Below are 20,320 nucleotides of genomic sequence, written 5' to 3'. Positions count from 1 at the left end.
GCTTGTTTTGGTCACATGGTTTGGCAGCCATATTGATAATTGAAAAATGACTTTTATGACCGATAATAACAACAGTGTAGCACATATGCTCTTCAATGTTGGTACAGTTGTGCCGCCCATAATAAAGTAATAACCACTAAAATCTAAAGCAGATTGGTCACATGTTTTGCCATCCATATTGGAATTATTGTTTAAATTGTATCTCCTAGGCATACCGATGTGGTCAAAGTTATAATGGAACACGTATAGGAAGTCATATATGCTGTATGAAAAAATGTCATCACCCGCGACCTTTGACCTCTCTAAAAGGTCAAACTAAAAACTGTCTCCTTGCACCTCAAGGATTAGAGATAGAGTCATGGTTCATAGGAAACACATATAGGAAGTCATATGTGCGCTATAAAAAATGGCATTAACATGTCTGCACTATAAAAAACTGTCATCACCCAGAACCTTTGACCTCTGCTAACGTTCAAAATCCACAAATTAGCCTATAGCTCCTCAGCTGTGTCTAACAAAGATCAATGCACTTAGTCTTCAGCGTAAGATTAAGGTCTGTATAAGATGCAACTTAAGTAACCCATTAACTAATTATAGGAAACGTAGCGAGCTGTATTAGTGATTACTTGTGATGACTGAACCATGTTTTCTTGGAAGCCTTTATAGTTGTCTTATATTTTTTACTTGTAAAAAGCAGCATTATTGTGTCTTTGGGTTATTTTTTGTGTGTGTTCTTATTTTTATGTGTAAAAATCTAGCTAACAGACAAGTAATTATACACTAGTATAAATATAAACATGGCTATTGGAAACACCAGCTTTATAGTAAAGTTTATTTTGTCTAGTTCTGACCATGCTAGCACAGTATACAACACATTTTAACATGATTCATATTTTGGCATAGTCAGTTTCACCTGTTTTTCAAATCAACATGCAGTCTCACTTCAAAGTTCTCACTGATTTTGTAAGTATTTTTTTGTATAAACAAAACACAAAATAATAATAATACCTGCTGAAAAGGCAGCCCATGGTATCGCCGGGGACACATCTCCACTTTCAAATGTCTCAGCAGTCTGGAACAAGAAACAGATTAGTTAACAACTTCTACTTGGTACTTTCCAAGTCACAACTTGAAATAACTATGCATCTAATTCAGACACCAATTTATTTTATTTAAAGTTCCAAAGCACGCACCCCGACCTTGTTTTTAATTCCAGTTGAACCTGTCCTATCCTGAGTGTGTCTGGCTTCCTCAGGAATAAAAAGGCTTGTGGTTGTGTTAATATGGGTGTGTGTAAATTAAAGAATGTAATCATATTGTTGCTTGTGTATTTTTTTAGTAAACCAATTGTTTATAGAGCTGGGACAAATATTCAAACAATCCAACAAACACATTTGGTGGCAAAATGACCATGTTATACATAAAAGATGTCTGAAACCTAACACACATTCTACTGTACAGGTAATTGATGGGGTTTATTTCTGTAGAATGACTTTTTTTTTATCTTTTGTTGTCTTCAAATTTAACAAATGTACTTACTATACCAGCATCTAAGTCATTAATGTAGATTAGGAAGAGCAGAGGACCTAATACTGATCCCTCTAACAGTCCACCGGTTACCTCGCTCCATTTTGAGGTTTCTCCTCTTATCAGTGCTTTCTGTTTTCTACATGTTAACCACTCCCTAATCCATATGCATGCATTTCCTTCAATGCCTCTGCGTTCAGTTTGAGAATTAATCTTTTATGCAGGTCTTTGTCAAAAGCTTTCAGTAAATCTAAATAAACCATGTCATATGCTTTGTTGCATCCTCAAAAAAATCAAGTAGGTTAGTTAGACACGATCTCCCTTTCCTAAAACCATACTGACTGTCTCCCAGGATGCTGTTACCATATAGGTAATTTTCCATTTTGGATCTTATTATAGTTTCCATAAGTTTACATATAACAGAAATCATGCTTATTGGTTTAGATAGATACGATGGCTCCAATGCATACCCAGGCAGAGAAATTAATCCCTAGCAGGAAATAGAAAAAAATCTGTTTGTTTTCTTTGGTCTCGACTATTGGATAGTAAAATGTCCTAAGGAACAGAACATAAATTTAAGCTTAATTTAAAAATTTTAAAGTTCTGGGTAAAAACTTTCTAGTCTTAACCCTAAAATCAGAACCCTAACTAATTTAGAACAATTTGTAGATTTTAAATTTTCCACTTTGACATTATGGATTTTTTTGTCTTGATCAGTGGCAAAAACTACTAATTAAATTCATTTTGATTCCATATTGTAACACAATAAAATGTGGAAAAGTCCAAGGTGGGTGAATACTTTTGAGAGCCACTGTGTATATACATACATACATACAGTGCCTATAGAAAGTCTACAACCCTTTCAAAATGTTCACCTTTTGTTGCCTTAAAGCCTGGAATTAAAATGCATTAAAATATTTTTTTTTTTCATTCATCTACACATCCTACCTGACAACTTCCAAGTGAAAAAAAAAAAATCTAGAAATTTGTAGAAAATTAATTAAAAATAAAAACTGAAATAGCTTGACTAGATAAGTGTCCACCCCCCTTGTAATAGCAATCCTAAATTAGCACAGGTGTACCGATCGCCCTCAAAATCACACACCAATTTAAGTTTTCTCCACTGGTGCTAAACTGTAGTGATTTCAGGATAAATTCAGCAGTTCCTGTAGACTTTCTTTGCTGGGTAGTGCATGTCAAATCAAAGACTCAACCATGAGCACCAAGGAGCTTTCAAAAGAACTCTGCGACAAACTTGTTGAAATGCACAGATCAGGGGATAGGTATAAAAAAAAATCAAAGGCCTTGAATATCCCTTGGAGCACGGTCAAGACAATTATTAAGAAGTGAAAGGTTTATGGCACCACCAAGACCCTGCCTGGATCAGGCCGTCCCTCCAAACTGGATGAACGAGCAAGGAGACTGATCAAAGAGGCTACCAAGAGGTCAATGGCAACTTTGCAAGAGCTACAGAATTTTATGGGCAAGACTGGTCAAAGTGTGCATATGACAACAAATCTGGCCTGTATTTTACTCAAGAAAGACCACCTTGAATCCCGTTTGAAGTATCCAAAAAACACTCAGGAGATTCTGTAGACATGTGGCAAAAGTTTTGGTGGTCTGACGAAACTAAAATTGAACTTTTTGGCCTAAATTCAAAACGTTATGTTTGGCACAAACCCAACAAAGAGCATCACCCAAAGAACACCATCCCTACTGTGAAGTATGGTGGTGGCAATATCATTATATGGGGATGTTTCTCATTGGCAGGGACTGGGGAACTTGTCAGGATAGAAGGGAAAATGAATGGAGCAAAGTACAGAGAAGTCCATGAGGAAAACCTGCTGCCTGCTGCAAGAAAGCTGAAACTGCGATGGAAGTTCACCTTTCAGCATGACAACGACAAAAAGCACAAAGCCAAAGCTACACTGGAGTGGCTAAGGAACAAAAAGGTGAATGTACTTGAGTGGCACCCAGTCAGACCCCAAACCTAAATCCAATCAAAAACTTGTGGCATGACTTGAAGATTGCTGCAATCAATGCTCCCCGAGGAACTTGACAGAGCTTGAACAGTTTTGTAAAGAAGAATGGTTACATATTGCCAAATCTAGGTGTGCAAAGTTGGTAGAGACCTATCCCAAAAGACTCTCAGCTGTAATTGCTGCCAAAGGTGCTTCCACCAAGTATTAACTCAGGGGGGGTGGAGACTTATCCAATTATAATCTTTCAGATTTATATTTTTAACATATAATCTTTTTCTCAATAAAAAATTTTTTCCCCTTAACAGTGTGGGGTATGGTGTGTAGATAAGTGGAAGAAATCCTCATTTAAATGCATGAAACTCTGAAGCACTGGTACAACAAAGTGTGAAACAAGTTCAAGGGGGTGTAGACTTTATACACACACACACACATACATACATACACGCCAATGGACTTTTACCACATGGCACGAAACCAAACCACAGGGCAGAAAACCTCAACATGGACAGTGAACCACACAATATGTTAATAAACCAACCTCACAAGTCAAGACCACGTTCTCTTTGGATCAGTGCCACCCCATCTGGGCAGGGTCCTATACCACACAACTTCACAGACAACACCACCACTGCATCCCGAATCATCACCATTTACTTAGAGATTCAATCAGACAGACTGGCTTGCATTTTAGACTACCTCAACCTTTTATTCCTACATGACCTTAAATTACTGGAAAGTAATGGCCAGTGAAAATATGAACCCCCTTTAGAAAAATATGGAAAATGTCTAAATGAAAATATTGATGCCGGTAATGTTCCTGACCAGGTTATTCGTGCAACATATTTTGAATAAAAAAAATAACATTTAAGCTATCTCTGTACTAAAACAATGCATTGCTACCACTGCTGCCTGCTTTGTTGTATTCCTATTTTTTTCCCCCGATCAGGCAAGCTTGGTCTCATGGGACCCATTAAATGCAGTTTTCCCTGTGGATCTAACTTGTTGGGGTCTGTGTACCGAAGAATGGATTATGTGGATTTAAACCCCAGAGGTTTCACTGTCTATTCCAATTGTAATATGGTAGCCATATTAGGTTAGAGATTAAGGTCAAGGTGCTGTATAACAATGTCCAAGATATGAGGTGTTGAAAGTGTGGCACTGGTGGTTAAAACAAATAGCAACTGTTCACTTTGTATTGTACCCATAACAAACTAGAGAGCCATACAGTATAACACTTATGTGTATAAAATTCGAAAGCAAAATGTTAGGCCATTATTATCCTGATACAAAACATATATGCCAAAGATGTTAAGTTACAAGCCTACATGTAAATGGTTTCTGAGATATGGACAACAGTTTGAAAAAATACCCATGATCAAACTGCTGCATGCAGCTTTATAATTCAGTACATACCTCAAATCCTCCAAAATCATCATCGTCCATCCTTCCCGTGAAAACCTGAAATAGAGAAAACATTATGATCTTGCCATATATTAGTTTATACATTCTAATATCTACAAAACTTTGCTTCAAATGTATTTAAAATCATTGGTTTACACCTTTCTTATTATTTTTGGACGTCTGCTATAATTCTAAGCAGCTTTAGGTTTTGTTGCACCGATATTGAGTTAGTATAATTTTTCTCTGCCTTTACCCTGCTTTGAGCTTACTTTGGGCTTGTCTGGAGAATCGTAAATGTTGGTTCTGAACAGACTTCCTCACTTTATTCAAATTATGGGACAGCATTACATTCCAGCCACACCTGCCTGTATAAACGTAGAGTAAGTGTGTTTGGCCGAGTTGAAAGGTCATATTTTCACATGATTTAAATCGAATGAGGATGTCTATCCAGACAGGTTCAAAATGATTGTCAGCACCCTTAAATAGTGAAAAAAGTAAAAAATAAATAAAAGAAAAAACAATTAAAGGGTAATACCACTGGTGTAATTGTATGTCAACTGTACTGGGCTTAGTCACTTGTCAGATTAGCAGTGATGTTTCTGGTGCCAAAACATTAAGAAAGAACACAAAACTAGGAAAACATTTTTAACAGAAACATGGCTCTGTTACAACATCTTTGTTTTAGACTGTAAAGCAGAAACTGTGCAAAATCTGAGGCCGTTTTAATGTGAAGTCCTTATCAATGGCATCATGTACTTTGATGAGATAATAGATACTTTTGTACCTTGAAGACAGCAAAATACATTTGGGAGGTCTGTTAAACTGAATGATGGATAACAAAATGAAAAAAGTAATTATAAATAACAATAGAGCAATGGAAAGATGAATAACAGGAACCCATTACACAGTGTATGATCATTACATAATGTCACAGTGCTGTCAGTCGCCTCCACCACACCACAGGGTTTTAAAGCACAGTTTTTACACTGTTGTACAAAACCAGACAAACCAAAGTCATGAGACACTGGCCAAAATCTGCTTTGAAATTTTGAAAGCGATTCTTTTAATTCACTTGTCTAGTCTGCAAGCAGTGTCTTAAGAGATTGATAATGATTCTAAATTAGCCTTACAGACTGCGAAAATGTTTTAAATATGTAGTGCTTGTCTATGGGTGGCACAGCCTTTGGAATCAGAAAAGTTTACAAGACCTCTAACACCAGTGATATTTTTTTGGGTTAGGCGACTGTGTCTTACGCAACTTGTGATTCAAAGTGGTTTATTGAGACTTCTAAAAATAAACCATTTTAAAATGTGGTTTTTAATAATGGCATATAAAAGTTGCAATGTATTAACTGCAGTATTTATAAAAACATGAGCGCATACCCTAACATTACCATAAACAACATCAACATTTCAAATGTCAGCAAGTTATTGGCTGGTTTTAAAATGATTTTATTAACATGTTTGTAAAAACAGTGCTCATTAAAGGAAAACAGCCACACAGTACTACTCTGGAGTCTGATCTCGTCAGATCTCTGAAGCTAAGCTGATAAATTTACATAGTTAAAGGCCAATGCATTGCCACTGACAGAGTTCTTCCCCAGTGGTGACTGTAATGACAGTTAACAGGTTTGTAAGGATGTCAAGTCAAGCTGTCATACAGGTAGCAAATAACAGACTGAGGTCAAGGTTCAAATGTCAGAAGAGAGCTTTTATTGAAGGCCTCCAGTGAAAATATAATGGCAGTTTAAAACACAGGAACAAATAAACAAAATAAACTTTGAAAATAATAATAAGGCAAACCAATAACAGACTCTATAACACAGCAATTATATTCCTTGAACACAGAACTATTCAGACACTCCAGGCTCCCTGGACTGTTCAACCTCTCTCTCAAAATGAGCCCTCACCATGTTTATATCTCCACCCTTATCACTAGCCCCGCCCAGGGATAATCAACTATACCTTTAAAACCAAAAGCATAGTTAAAACATAAGGGTGAAACAAACTGCATTACATTCAATACATGCTTGTGATCATTCCGCTTGGTAGTCAACTCTACATGACTACTGTATTTAGTGTACTATTTCATGTATTATGCTATCAAGTACTTTCCACTGTATATCATGTTTTATGCATTTCTCTATTTGAAGTACTATGTTTTTTCTTGTATTTACTGCATCTTGTAAAGCTCTTTGTGACGGTGTTCCACTATCAAAGGCGCTATATAAAATAAAGATTGATTGATATTCACAATCACATCAACAACGCGTTTCAGCACGTCCGTCACGTTTTCATCATCTGTAATAACTACCTGCAGCTGCACGTAAAAAGGCAGTTCAAACTATTAATCAATTAACAAGTCTTAATTACTTGGGCAAAAGACAAGATGCATCCATTTTCATGTCCTAGCAACATAAGTGATATTCAATGAAATGTTGACATATTTAATTTTATATTCCATAAAACAACTTACTATGGACTAACTACAGTGATTTTTATTTAAAAAAAAGGAATTTTCATGTTTGATTTTTTTCACTCCAAATAGTCAAAATGTCCCGTGGTGTGACTGTCCCCGGAGGTGTGCAGTTCCAAAAACTCTGAATAAACTCAACCTTTTATGCATAAAAAATGCAATATAAGAACTCCTTAACTGATTCTACAGGGGTTTCCTATGCTACTACATCACACCGTTAAAAAAAAAAATCATTTTTCCACATTTTTTTTAATCAAATAAAAAAGTTATCACCCAAATCAATGTGCTATGGTGTGACGGTTAATCTGCCAAGAAATTATGGCATTTTTGAAGACGGCTACACTTCACTTTTAACAACAGGAAGTCAGCATTTTCAGTCAGTCTTAGGAGGACCCCCTGCACATGCATCAACGTAACTTAGTCTGACAAATATCATTTAAATCACCATCTATACCATCATTTTATGTCCTTTGGTGTGACATATAGAAAAGTAATTTCTAATTATATATTTTTTAATGGGCTATCTTGCATTAAAAACTAAAGAACAACAATAGGTTCAAGGCCAGGAGATAATATATAGGTGGCTTCATAAGTGTCTGATTGGGATCAGAAATCAAAAAAAGTCCTATGGTGTGACGAAAATGTCCTATAGCGTGACAGGTGTGTCACACCACAGGACATAGTCATCACACCATAGGACATTAACTTTTCACTTGTGTTTCTTTTAGCCTTCTAAGATCATTTTATCATTTCAAATATAGTTTATGCTTTGCTAGAATATGTTTTGCACAGCAACAATTCAACTGGATCCACCAGGCAAAAGAGTTCAGGATTTTCAAAGAAAAACTGAGAAATAATGAAATAACTCTCCATGTTGATTTTTCAATAAATTATGCCTGTAAGCTGAGCTCAGAAATACAGGCTTTCCACTTTGCAGTCGACAGCAAGCCACAATCCATACAGTGGTAGCATACACATCAGATGGATGTCAGACGTATGCAACAATTTCAAACTGCACACGCCATGATGTATGGGCTCACATTGAGCCTGTACTCAAAGACATGAGAGACAGCCATGGAAGAAACTTTGATGATCTGAAAATGCTGAGCTGTGACGATAAACTACCTGTCACAGTCGAGAAAGTACCTGGCATAATGAAATCACATCAGGTCATTGCAACAAGTCCTGGAGTGATTCATCACAGAGACATAAGTTGTTTTTGTGAAAGAACTAACATTTGCAGTTGCCACAGTCCCATATGTCGGTCAAATTATGAAGATCTCTGAAGATAAAGTGGAAGTGAGCTGCATGATGCAACTTGGTGTCAACAATGTGTTTAGATGGCCACAAGATTCACTATACAGATACATTCAGAAGTTCTCAGTCATATCTCAGAGCCAGAACCTTCACCATCATCACCCTTTGTGAAGCTGTCCCATGATTATTGGGAAAAATTCAAAAGTCAGCTAGCATGATTAGTTAAATGATACTTTTAAACCCCTCCTGATTCTCAAAGTGTCTGATTTTCGACTACCCCACACATGGACAATTATTTTAAAAATTAAATTATTTTTAGCTAATTTATGAACTAGTATGTCATTTTTTTTTCCATACTTACTAGTACAGTACTTGTTTTCCTGTAACTTGATGTTATCTCTTAATGTTACTGTAATGTTACTGTAATGCACAATGTTACTTGAAGTGTTATTTTACTTACTGCACTTATTGTTACTTAGCCATGAAGTACCATAAAAAAATTAATTGTCCCAAAAATGGACCGGCTGTTGCCGCCCATGCTGTATCTTACCGTACTTAAGTTCAACATGTGTTGCTTTTAAAAACAAAAATAAAATCAAAGTATATTTTGTTTCTAAATGTTTCCCATTGTCTATCTTGTATTTCTTCTTTTGTCATTTCTCAAATCATCACCATATCAGGTCAGTCCTAACGACAGTGTCCTGTAGTGTGACGTCACAGTCCTGCGGTGTGACATTTAAAATTGGTAAACAGAATGTAATGAATAATGCTTTATTCTGTAAATTTGCACAACATTAGGGAAAACTGATTAGTACAAAGCTATTCAAATAATTTTATTTTAGGTAGAATACATTTTTGATTAAAAAAAAAAAATGAAAATGATAGGTGTCAGCTATGGCTAAAATGACCACTGTTACAGCACAAGCCTCATTTAAAACGCTTTCAAAAATAGAAAACAAATTGTTTTTGGTCATGGTAACAACAGTTACACACACACACACACACACACACACACACACACATATATACTATATATATACATATACATGTATTTATAACATTATATATATATATATATATATATATATATATATATATATATATATATATATATATATATATATATATATTTAAAAAATGTTTTTACAAGATCATTATATTCATCTTTTTAAAGAACATGTCACACCATAGGATATTTGTAGGCCACAAATTAGCTACATCCTGTAAAAAATGTCAAAATGAATTAGATCTATCTTTTTTCAATTTAGATTTTTTTCAGTTTTGAAAACCTTATTCGTCTTTCGGCCACTTAATTATGTTCATATTACATCATCAATTAACAATTAATTAATCTAAATAAGTAAAGGACGTGATTTGATACGCTATTCTTACAATTACAGAAGAAAATCTCATTTTTATTTGTTTTTTTAAGTTGTAGTCAGTAACTGGCAGGTACAACCAGTGCTATCACATTCTCAATTAAAAGATTTTTCTTAAAACAGTCTAAGTGTAGAAAGAACTACAATGAGAAAATTCACAGAAAATTCCAAGTACACATTTTTTTACTGCACTTATATGACACTTACTTGTGACATGGTTCCCTGGCTGCAGCAAGCGTGGTGAAGCCAAGCACCACAGCAGGCCAGTCCACATTGCATTGCATCTATACTGGAGCTCCCTAACAGTTTATACAGAGGCCTATTTAAAAACAATATACAATGAGTAATCTACAGCTGATGGAAACAACCTGAGCTAACCTAAGGGCCACAGATAAAAACATAAGGACAGTTACGAACGAGAGGAGGCTGTTCGGCCCATCTGTGCTCATATGGTTCCTAGTAGCTTATCGATCTCAAAACTTCGTCAATTAGGGTCTTAAAGGATCCAAGTGATCCAGTATCAACAACATGACTAGGTAAGCCATTCTCTCTTCCTCTGTCTTTAGTCTATCTCCACTTAATTTCCAATTGTGTCCCCATTTAGTTCTTTTCATATCTCATTCCATTAAGCCCTGGGATAGTCTTTATTAGACTCACTCCAGAACTACACACAGTACTCTAGTCTCACCAGTGCATTATTCAACCTCATTATAACCTCCATAAGACCCTTGGGTAGGGTGGTCGAACCAAATTTTAGATTTCGACAAACAAAATCCAAAACAGATTGTTAACTTAACATATCTGAAATCAAAATGCACCAAAAAATGTGTTTTTCTAATATAAGAAATATGTTGTAATGGACCAAATGCAGCTTTTTTTTTTTGTTATGTTGTGATCTATATTATAATGATACAATTGTAAACACATTGTTGTTATTTAAGTTCTACTGAAATAATATATTTCCGCTTTTCATAATAACAATAAAAGAAGTGTGTATTTTAAAAAAATAAGGCAAAAATAGTTTTGAAAACTGTCCAAATTGCTTATTTGAGGGCTAAGAATGAAACATCTGAAAAAAAAAAAAAAAAAAGGAACATTTTTAACATTGAAATTGCTCAGATAAAGGGGCAGCTGAGTGGTTAAGTATCGTCTTAACTTTAAGACCCCAGGAGGAATGTGCTATTGACCACGGCTATTTTTTAGCTAAAATGGCTCAACAGATAATACTGTATGATTTATCTGAAGATCACCCAGATGTGGAAAATTGGGAACAGGGAACACTCTTCGGAGGTTTTTACCGAGACTGAACTGAGAAGTCAATACCATTTTGCGAGACAGTTAATTGAAAAGTTACTAAATGTTTTAAATACTGACCAACAAAAGCAATGCAATACCACCTTTGTTGCTGGAGAAAGAACAAACAAAAAAAAAACACAAACGATATATTACTATCTTTACAAATCACTCAACTTATTTAAATAAATGGAATTGTCAATTTTAGGGAATTTTCTTTTAAACAAAATAGTACACCTTGTTAACTATAAAAACCTGCAGAAATATTCACAGTACAAGACTGTACAATTAAAAAGAAAAGCTACCAAATTGTTTTATGCCGCAAGCTAGCACAGCACGAAAACGTTGTATTCAATAAAAACAGTATTGTAAATGAAAGCACACAGTGCACAACTGCACATAAATGTGCTTCTATGCAGCGTATCACTTTATTTATAATATAATATAATTATAATGATGTGTTACTAATAAAAAATATTAATTTTAATCCTGTTTTACAATATATTAGTTTGACTAGTGTATATATTTATAGTACATTTTCTGATACAATTATATTTCTTATTTTATAATCCCAGTGAAGGAGCCAAACTGACAATTTTTCTCATGAGTGGAAGATAGTGAAGTTAAGTTGCGCGACGACAGAATCACGGTCTAAGTCAGTGGTACTCAACTCTGGCCCTCGAGATCTACTCTCGTCCTGGTCGTTATTCCAACCAGGTCCTAAATTAGTTCATTGCCTCTCAGCAGCTTCAATTAACTACATTAGAGCCTCCTTGGAGTTAAAACATGGACTGGATTAGATTGAAGGCCAGAGTTGGTACCACTGATCTAAATTAAGACCTCCAGAAAATTGCTATGTGAATCGGGCTTAATAGCACAGTCATGGCATAGTCTGCAAAACAGGCTTGAGCCCTTGTTTTGGTTCTAGACTACAGCCCCTGGTTTGCCCACCCTACCTTTGATAATAAATTAGTCATTTTAGATAATAAGACTATTTTTTGTTCAGTTACCTCACTGCAGTTGTTCGGACTTGACTGTCCCACTTTGTCTTTCAATCTAAAACAAAGTGCACAACCTTTGCTTCCTTGCCTCCCCTAATTAATCATCCTAACAGAGTTGGCTTATATATAGGAGCTGTAGGTTGAACTGTAGGTGGTTTACATGCAGTTGACTAGCTGACAACTAGTTTATTGAAGGTGTAGCAAAACCAATGGTTGAATGGTCAACCTCATTTCTGTAGGAGCCAGCACTTGAAAGTACAGAATGAAAGCATGTAGACTGAGATCTCAATAAATATGCAAATAAATTACACAAAAGCACAAAAACACTCTCTGGCCGCTTGCTAAAGCCTAAGACAAACATGTGGATGAATTCTGAGTTGAAAAAGGGAAAATCAAAGCCCTGTGTGCTGTACAGTGTGTAGCTATTGTTTTGCAAAAGAAACCTACAGCTAAAGTTAATATCTGTTTGGTAAGTAGTAAAATACGATCATAAAACTTTATTGCACATACTGGAATTAGACTAAATAAAATTAGCCACTTGGCATGAAGCTTCTTTTTTAATCTTTAACACATACATAGTGTTCCGCTTTTCCAGTTTATTCCAAATTGTACCGATAAATTACAAGATATATATATTTTTGTCTACTATTCAATATATTCCTGGTTCTATTTTCTATGAACTACTCAATATTTTGATTAAAATGCTGTTTTATTTTGACTCTGATTGTAATAAGCAGCTCTACATTGCATCCTGGGATATAGCAGGTGTTGGAAAACATGGATTGAGAATTGATTAGGGGTTTGCTACGCATATGGACTAGCAGAGCTATACTGGTGTTCTTTTCTGAAAAGAGACTAATAATGCAGATAGCAGACTGTTTGGTTCAAATTGCATGTACTGCTAACCACTGATAGAGACGATGTGTCTACAAACTGCCCAACAATGACTGCAAGCTAATGAGATAACAATGCTGTGGACTAGAAGGGAACAGGCTCTAGACTTCAGAGAGATCAAAAGAGATAATCCCACTGGCACCAAAGGGGGTCGCAAGGAGATAACAAAAGGCAGATGTATGGACCTTTTGTCTCCAGGAGTGTGAAGAATGCACTGAGTTCAGAGGTTGTCACACTAGACCACACACACAGACACACACACATTAACACTCACACAATAAATTAAATTACCTTGACCATTGGTTAATGTCAGAGAAAGGGGAGGTGGACCATCTATACAGAAGGGTATTTAATGTCACGCAAACATTGTAATTTTGAGTGTTGTTTGTCCTGTACCTGGGACCAGACTCCCTGCATATCTCAATAAACCTGGCAACTGACTGAAGAAAAGGACTCTGTGCATTTTCTTGAATCTACTTACTCACCATCTATTTTTTAAGTTACTTCAGCAGGTATGTTTGGACCAGTGGTACACAACTCGGTCCTGGAGGGCCGGTGTCCCTCCTGGTTTTTGTTCCAACCATACCCTAAATTATTTAATTGGACCAATTAAGCTTCTAAAAAGGTCCAATAAAGTACTTTAGGGTGCAGTTGGAATAAAAACCTGCAGGGACACCGACCCTCCAAGACCGAGTTGTGCACCACTGGTTTAGGCGTTCAAACGTCGCACATTGGTTCTCTGTTCACAAACACATTATCACCTGATTCTGGTGGCCAATCAAAGTCTGATTATTGTGGCACTTGCTGGCCGTGGTAACTACTGGCTTGATCAAAAACTACTTGAAATACTTACACGAAAATATAAATGAGTTTATGAACATTCAAATGAAAACAAATGTTATGCAAATACTGCTGCATTGAGGTACATGTTTGCGTTGACAATAAAAGAACATATTAAAAAATAAGTGACACACAAAAATAAAACAAGAATGTTAACTGAGACACAAGCAATCCATTTATGTGGCTTTTACACACGCTTCAATAAAAGAAATAGCAGAATGACTGTGTTAATGAGTTAGTCAGAGCTATGTACTCTGCTGGACCGCCACTGTTTATTGCACAGGTGTGTATTGGTGACTTTGTGCGGCAGTACTGTCCATCAGCTAAAACACTGCCCAACACCAACAATCTTAATAATAAATATTTTACAGAAAATGGTGATGCTTTAGTTGATAAACTTACGGAATGTATTAATGGAAATGTCAAGTGTGGTGTTTGACGTGTCTCTCGATTGCTTGCACCACCCAGTTCTGTCACTTTTCTTTCTTATTCAAGGTGAATAAACCTGGCTTGTTTTGTGCTGATGTCATGTTTGTATCTTCTGCAGACATTATTTCCATCAGCACAGTGATTGCCCAACGTTCACAAAGTACCAGGTAACTTGGGAAAACGTGGCCTTGACTTGGAGATTCTGCTTCATCATAGATGCCAAGAACATCAAACTTAATCAGAAACCAGAACTGCTATACATCATATTCCACATGTCCCACCCAATTTCTACCTGATGTTTCAATTAAAAACTATTTTTTTTAAAGATAAAAAACGAAAATGCAGAACACTACACATACAGTACCATGGGCTATATTTCTTTGTGATCCCTGCATATTATGAGTTTTAAAGCATGGTTGAGCTGAGGGTTGTTTAAGAAATCCTTGAATCATTAAATTAGATCATTCCCAATGATTGCATTACGTAGAGCTCTCATCAGAGGAAGGGAAAAAGAACCCTGAACTGAAGAAAAAGACATGCTGTTGCTTGCTGGATTGACTGCAGCCAAGAAGGTGATCTTGAGGGCATGGGTAGAGCCTCTTCTCAACGTTTGGTTATATTTTTTTCATGAGATTAATTTATTAGAAAGATCCACGGCAAGGCTAAGCTTTGCCAGTTCGGCTACTCTAAATTCATAGTCGATGGCAACTGATGTCATAGCTATGCATATTCTCAACGGGGTTTCCCATTAGGCGGGGTTTCCCATATTGTATTAATTTCTGTATGCCTGCATGCATTTGTATATTTATTTTTGTCATCATTTATTCTATTTTTTGTTTCTTACTTTGTTACACATGCATCTGAGATAAACTTTAACAACACATTGGAAACTAGTCGACGACTGGCATCAACAAGTCAACATCTAGGTGTTGCAGCACAATTCAACATCTTTGTTTTTCTTTCGTGGCACACTGTACTGTTTCTAGCAGTCATATATCAAATTTCTCATTGTGTCTGCAAGGTCACACAGACATAATTAAGATTTGAACGTTGGTCTTGTTTAAAGTCAATTTTACAGCCAGCTCAAAAGGGGGGTAAAACCCCACCAATATGCATGAAAATGTGTGTGGTTGGACTGGCAGGCTCAACAAACCCTGTGAACGGGGTAGCATTTGGTTGAACACTTTTTCAGATAAAGAGTGGTGTATAAAGCACCTGTTTCTCGTCTTTATTTTTTTTAATTAAGACGACATACACATAGCCCCGGAGGTGTAGATGTGCAACAGGGTATTAATATATTTTGGGGAGTCCTAGTTTTAAAGAAACTGAACCCCAACGATAACTGTCTGACGTCACTGCTGCCTGCTGAGGGACTTGCGACTGTTCCATTGCACTGAATAGGGAAGACTCCCCGAAGACTGGCCATACGAACATAACACTGGGAAATCATAGTCCTTGTGATTGGCAACATGTTCAGTAGCTGCATTAGTGCCACCCAACACGGAAACAGTTAGTTGATTACCTCTTTCATTTTTAGTCTTATCATCTGCTATCCAAACCTCATAAACTCTGCAGACAATGTAAAAACTGCATCGTTGCAGTTAACAGTTTTGAAACCTTTGCTTTGTATATTTCTTTTTGAAAAGGGACACCGCATGAACACTGTGCAACTTCTCTGAGACATTTCTTCAGGGTCCGTTTCTTTGCAAATTACACAAAACTTCCATTACTGCTTTGGCAAAGGGAGGCACATTTGACCAATAAAGAAGGAAATGAGACTAATTATTTCCTGAGTGGAAGTCAAAACTTTTCTATTCGCTAAAAAACCCAACGCTATGATTAAATAAAAGGACTCTATTAACTCTTGGAATGGATACAATTTTCTGGATAAACAACCGGCACAGATCTGTACTTAACTACAGCCAAGGCCTAATGTTATCAAAACACCTTTTTTGCTGTAATTGCCTTTAGTTATTGCAAGCAATCTGGGATACTGCTTAGGTAAGGAACAGCTTCTGAAACCTAATGTCCAAAGTAAAGCATTGATGCCAGTTATCAGGTTGTTCTACAGGCCTACTTTGAAGGAGTCAATAATCTCTGTGCTTTTGATACAGGTAATGAGTGATTATATATAATATATATATATATATATATATATATATATATATATATATATATATATATATATATATATATGCAAAGTTCTTGCGATTTGTCTTAAAGATTGACCTTCATTTCTTAAAGTAATTACAGACTGTGTTTTTTCTTTGCTTAACTGAGCGTATTTTGCCATTTTCTGCTCCCTCACATTCAGGAATGACAAACTTGTGCCTATGCTACCTATATTTATAGTAATCATGGACCCTCACCTGTTAACAATAATTGGTGACAAAAGGTTAATTAGGTAACATGCTAGTTAACTCAGAGAACATCTAACAAAGACACTTTTATACTTAGGCCAGTGTTCTAACACTGTGTTATAGACATTTCAGACTTTTAACTGACTTGGGCTTCAGACTGAAATCCCCTTGCTTTGGGTGACCATTTCATTGAAATTGACAAGATTTTCAATTTCATTTAAAAATAAAATTTTTGAATGCAATTCACTTATGATTATCACCTTATATAAAGTACACATATCATATAATGAAATATTAAGTGTTTATAGACAAGCTTATACAGTTAAAAGCATAGCTAAATCATGAAAAAAACTGGTTTCAAGCAGGTGTACTCAAACTTTTGACTGGTACTATATATATATATATATATATATATATATATATATATATATATATATATATATATATATATATATATATCATAATGCATATGATATATATATATATACATCAAGTACATAGATGCAACATTGATTAAGGTACACTCCAATCCTGTAAGTGACAGCAAAAAACCTCATATTTGGCTTACGCAGCAATATTAAGAAGGATATTTACTTTTAGACGTTTCTGGCGCTAGACCAATGTCTGTGACAATATGGCGAAGCAGTTGTCAATCTGATTTTTTTTTTTTTTGCTAAGTCAGCATCTTCTGGGGATTCTCGTGCAGATCATCCATCCGCATCTCAGCTATCTACTTCTGACTGTGCGAGTAGTCGTCTCCACATCCTAAGAAAATACTTTGCCTAAGGGAACACCCTTGTGGTGAAATTTTTTTTCCCCCCATTGTAAATGCTCTGGCTAAAAGGACCAGGAACTTCGCTTAAAAGAACACCTTCTTGGCACCAATTAGTGAATAGTTTACAACAGATACCCAGTACTGTTTTATAACTTGATAACTCATCATCAAACTTAAATTAAAATGGTTTATTCAGTCTTTTAAAAAACAACTTGTCATCACAAGATTGTCGAGACATATTAAATATTTCCAGAACCGCCTTCATATTCTTCACTCATTTTGTATTCTGATTTCCACGAGTGCACCACATCACTACAAAACCCCATGTAAACAAACAACAAAATGCACTGCTGTTTCTCTTGTTATAAAAAGTTGGACATTTTTCAAGCTCTTCAAAAAGACCTGAATCAGACACAAATCGCTGAGCAATTTGGTGTTTCCGGTTCTGTTAAATAACGTGCATGTCTTACATATTGCTGCTGCATTGTTTAACGTGTGTAGGGCTGCTGTGTTAATTTAGTTTGACAGTTTATTAATGTTAGTTTGTCTGTTACAATCTAATTATAATGTATTAACATACGCTTGTCTATTTTTCTTTTACTTATTCAGTTAATTTAATATGTTGATGCTCATACGTCATGACAAGTAATACCTATTTATTTATTGATTCATATTGTGTCTGGTGGCTAACTCCGTCTTATAGTACACTTCGGGTCCAAGAACACTTCGCTTGCTTCCCGAGGGGTGTTCTCTTAGCCGGAGACTACTGTACTAGTGACTGAAGCAGCTGCAACCAGTAGTAATGGAGAACACAAACAAAAAAGACTTTCTTATAATTCTGAATGGGAGATGAAGTACCCGTGGCTTGTTTATCAAAATGGCAAGATGTACAGATTTTCAAGACTTTTCTCTTAAAAGACCTACATGTTAATGCTGTTGCACTTCTTGGATTACAGGAAAAGATGAAAACACATATAGATGAAGCCAACAAAGTGTTTAGAATCCCGTCTCATTGTCATGCAAACGGTCCACTGGATGGACAAGAAGAAATAGCAAATGAGAAGTTCTCTTCTGTAATACGGCTTCAGAGTTTCCACACAAAACTCAAATTTGACAATTTATATAGACATCGCTCATCTGTGGCAAACATTCAGCATGCTCTTGCCGAGTGTGTGACAGAAGAAATTCTTCAGGAAGTAAGTGCAAGTCCTCAAGTTGGAATTTTGCAATGGTGTAGAGGTAAATAAAAAAAGTGGGTAAACTCCTGTTTGGTGCTCCAGGCCATTGTTTCCATTTTTAAATTGGGTGTGGAGGACATCATGGGCAAAAAAGCCATTAAAATGCATTTCTGGCACTCTGTTCCACAGGGACAGTGGCAACAACGTTTTAAGCATGATTTTGGTGTTAAATAAACCAATGTCGTCCCCCGTCCCCCCATCCAAATAGCTGTTATTAGGCACTGTAACAGGGGTTTTTGTTACCTGCTATGTCAATTGTGGGTGTCCGCTGAACAACCAGAGACAGAGGGATGCAATTGAAAATGCCAGTCAGGCGTCCAGGTTTTGTTATGGGGGCAGACTTATTTCATGACACCTGCCCTGTTTCTGGAGGATTTATGATCAAGCTGGCATGGTTTATTCACAACACACGAACAGTTCTTTGAGCGTCCTTTCACAGGCTAGGATGAAGTCAACTAACACCGCCCTGCAGGTCCAGTGTGCCGAACAACAGAACATTAACAGAACAACCAATCACAGAGCACTCATTCAGACAAACGCACACACAGAAAACACGCAGTCCAGTGGCCACACCCCCTGCTCGCGCCACAGTTATAAATGAGAGCTCTCAGCTGTTAGTCTCGCGCAGCAAAACATCACAGATGCTCACTGTTAAAATGTCTCGTCTTTAACCAGGGATTTGAATATCACAGGACAGTAGAAATGAGTACTCTCCCTTATATGTAGGGCTTCTGATTATCTGTGCTTTACACTGACTTTTCTACTCTCCTTTAAGAATTCAATTGATACCTGTTAAACCATTCATAAAAACACCATAAATTAAATCAATTTTACTATTAATATGTTTCTTAGTTGTGATTGAGACACGAAAGGCTTAACAGGTATTAACTGAATTTTTAAAAGGAGAGTAGAAAAGGCAGCGGAAAAAGCACAAAAAAACAGAAGCCCTACTTATAGGGGAAGTGGATAAACGCTATATTGCCCCAATTAAAAATGATTACACGTAGTTAACCTGCGTGTACCCCTGACTACAGCACTGGGACTTTGGTTGACAAAATAACAAATATCAACGTTAAAAAGAAACAGATTGTTTACATTCACTATATGAAGGATTGCAAAGCTACTAAATCGGCTGATCAGTTATTTTGATGTGCCCGATGGTTGAGTTGAAACTATAACCAGTAAAATGAGGTCTGTTCTACAGGAGCTTAATATCCTGGTGCCCTGGTACCTCTGGGCGCAGGCATGCTGTCTGAGAATTTAGCATCGGGGTGTCAACCTATAGTCCTCGAGGGAACTTAAGCTCTCAATTAACATAAATGATATAATTATATGTTGATGTTTACAGTTCATAACTTTAAAAATGTATTGGATTCAAAGTACACTACCTATGAAACATTGTGAGGCCTGAAGAGAAATGCTAAATATGTCCAGTTAATCAAATAATTAGACCAATTAAGTAACTGAG

General features: G+C 36.2%; 1 protein-coding gene across 2 annotated transcripts in view; it reads right to left on the bottom strand.

Moving 5' to 3' along the window:
* Positions 1-20,320, bottom strand: part of LOC121319559 (coiled-coil domain-containing protein 91-like) — a 171,910-nt gene that overhangs the window by 133,909 nt on the left and 17,681 nt on the right. For both annotated transcript variants that reach the window (XM_041257129.1, XM_041257130.1), the window contains exons 2-3: positions 4,923-4,967; positions 1,009-1,072 (exon numbers count right to left, since the gene is read on the bottom strand). In XM_041257129.1, coding sequence (XP_041113063.1) covers positions 1,009-1,072; positions 4,923-4,952 — 94 coding nt within the window. In that variant the 5' untranslated portion in view covers positions 4,953-4,967. The remainder of the gene's footprint in view (positions 1-1,008; positions 1,073-4,922; positions 4,968-20,320) is intronic.

The sequence above is a fragment of the Polyodon spathula genome, chromosome 8 (assembly GCF_017654505.1).
Source record: "Polyodon spathula isolate WHYD16114869_AA chromosome 8, ASM1765450v1, whole genome shotgun sequence".
Lineage (NCBI taxonomy): Eukaryota > Metazoa > Chordata > Actinopteri > Acipenseriformes > Polyodontidae > Polyodon > Polyodon spathula.
Note: the sequence above shows the minus strand (reverse complement) of the source record. Positions and strands in the feature narration are given on the sequence as shown.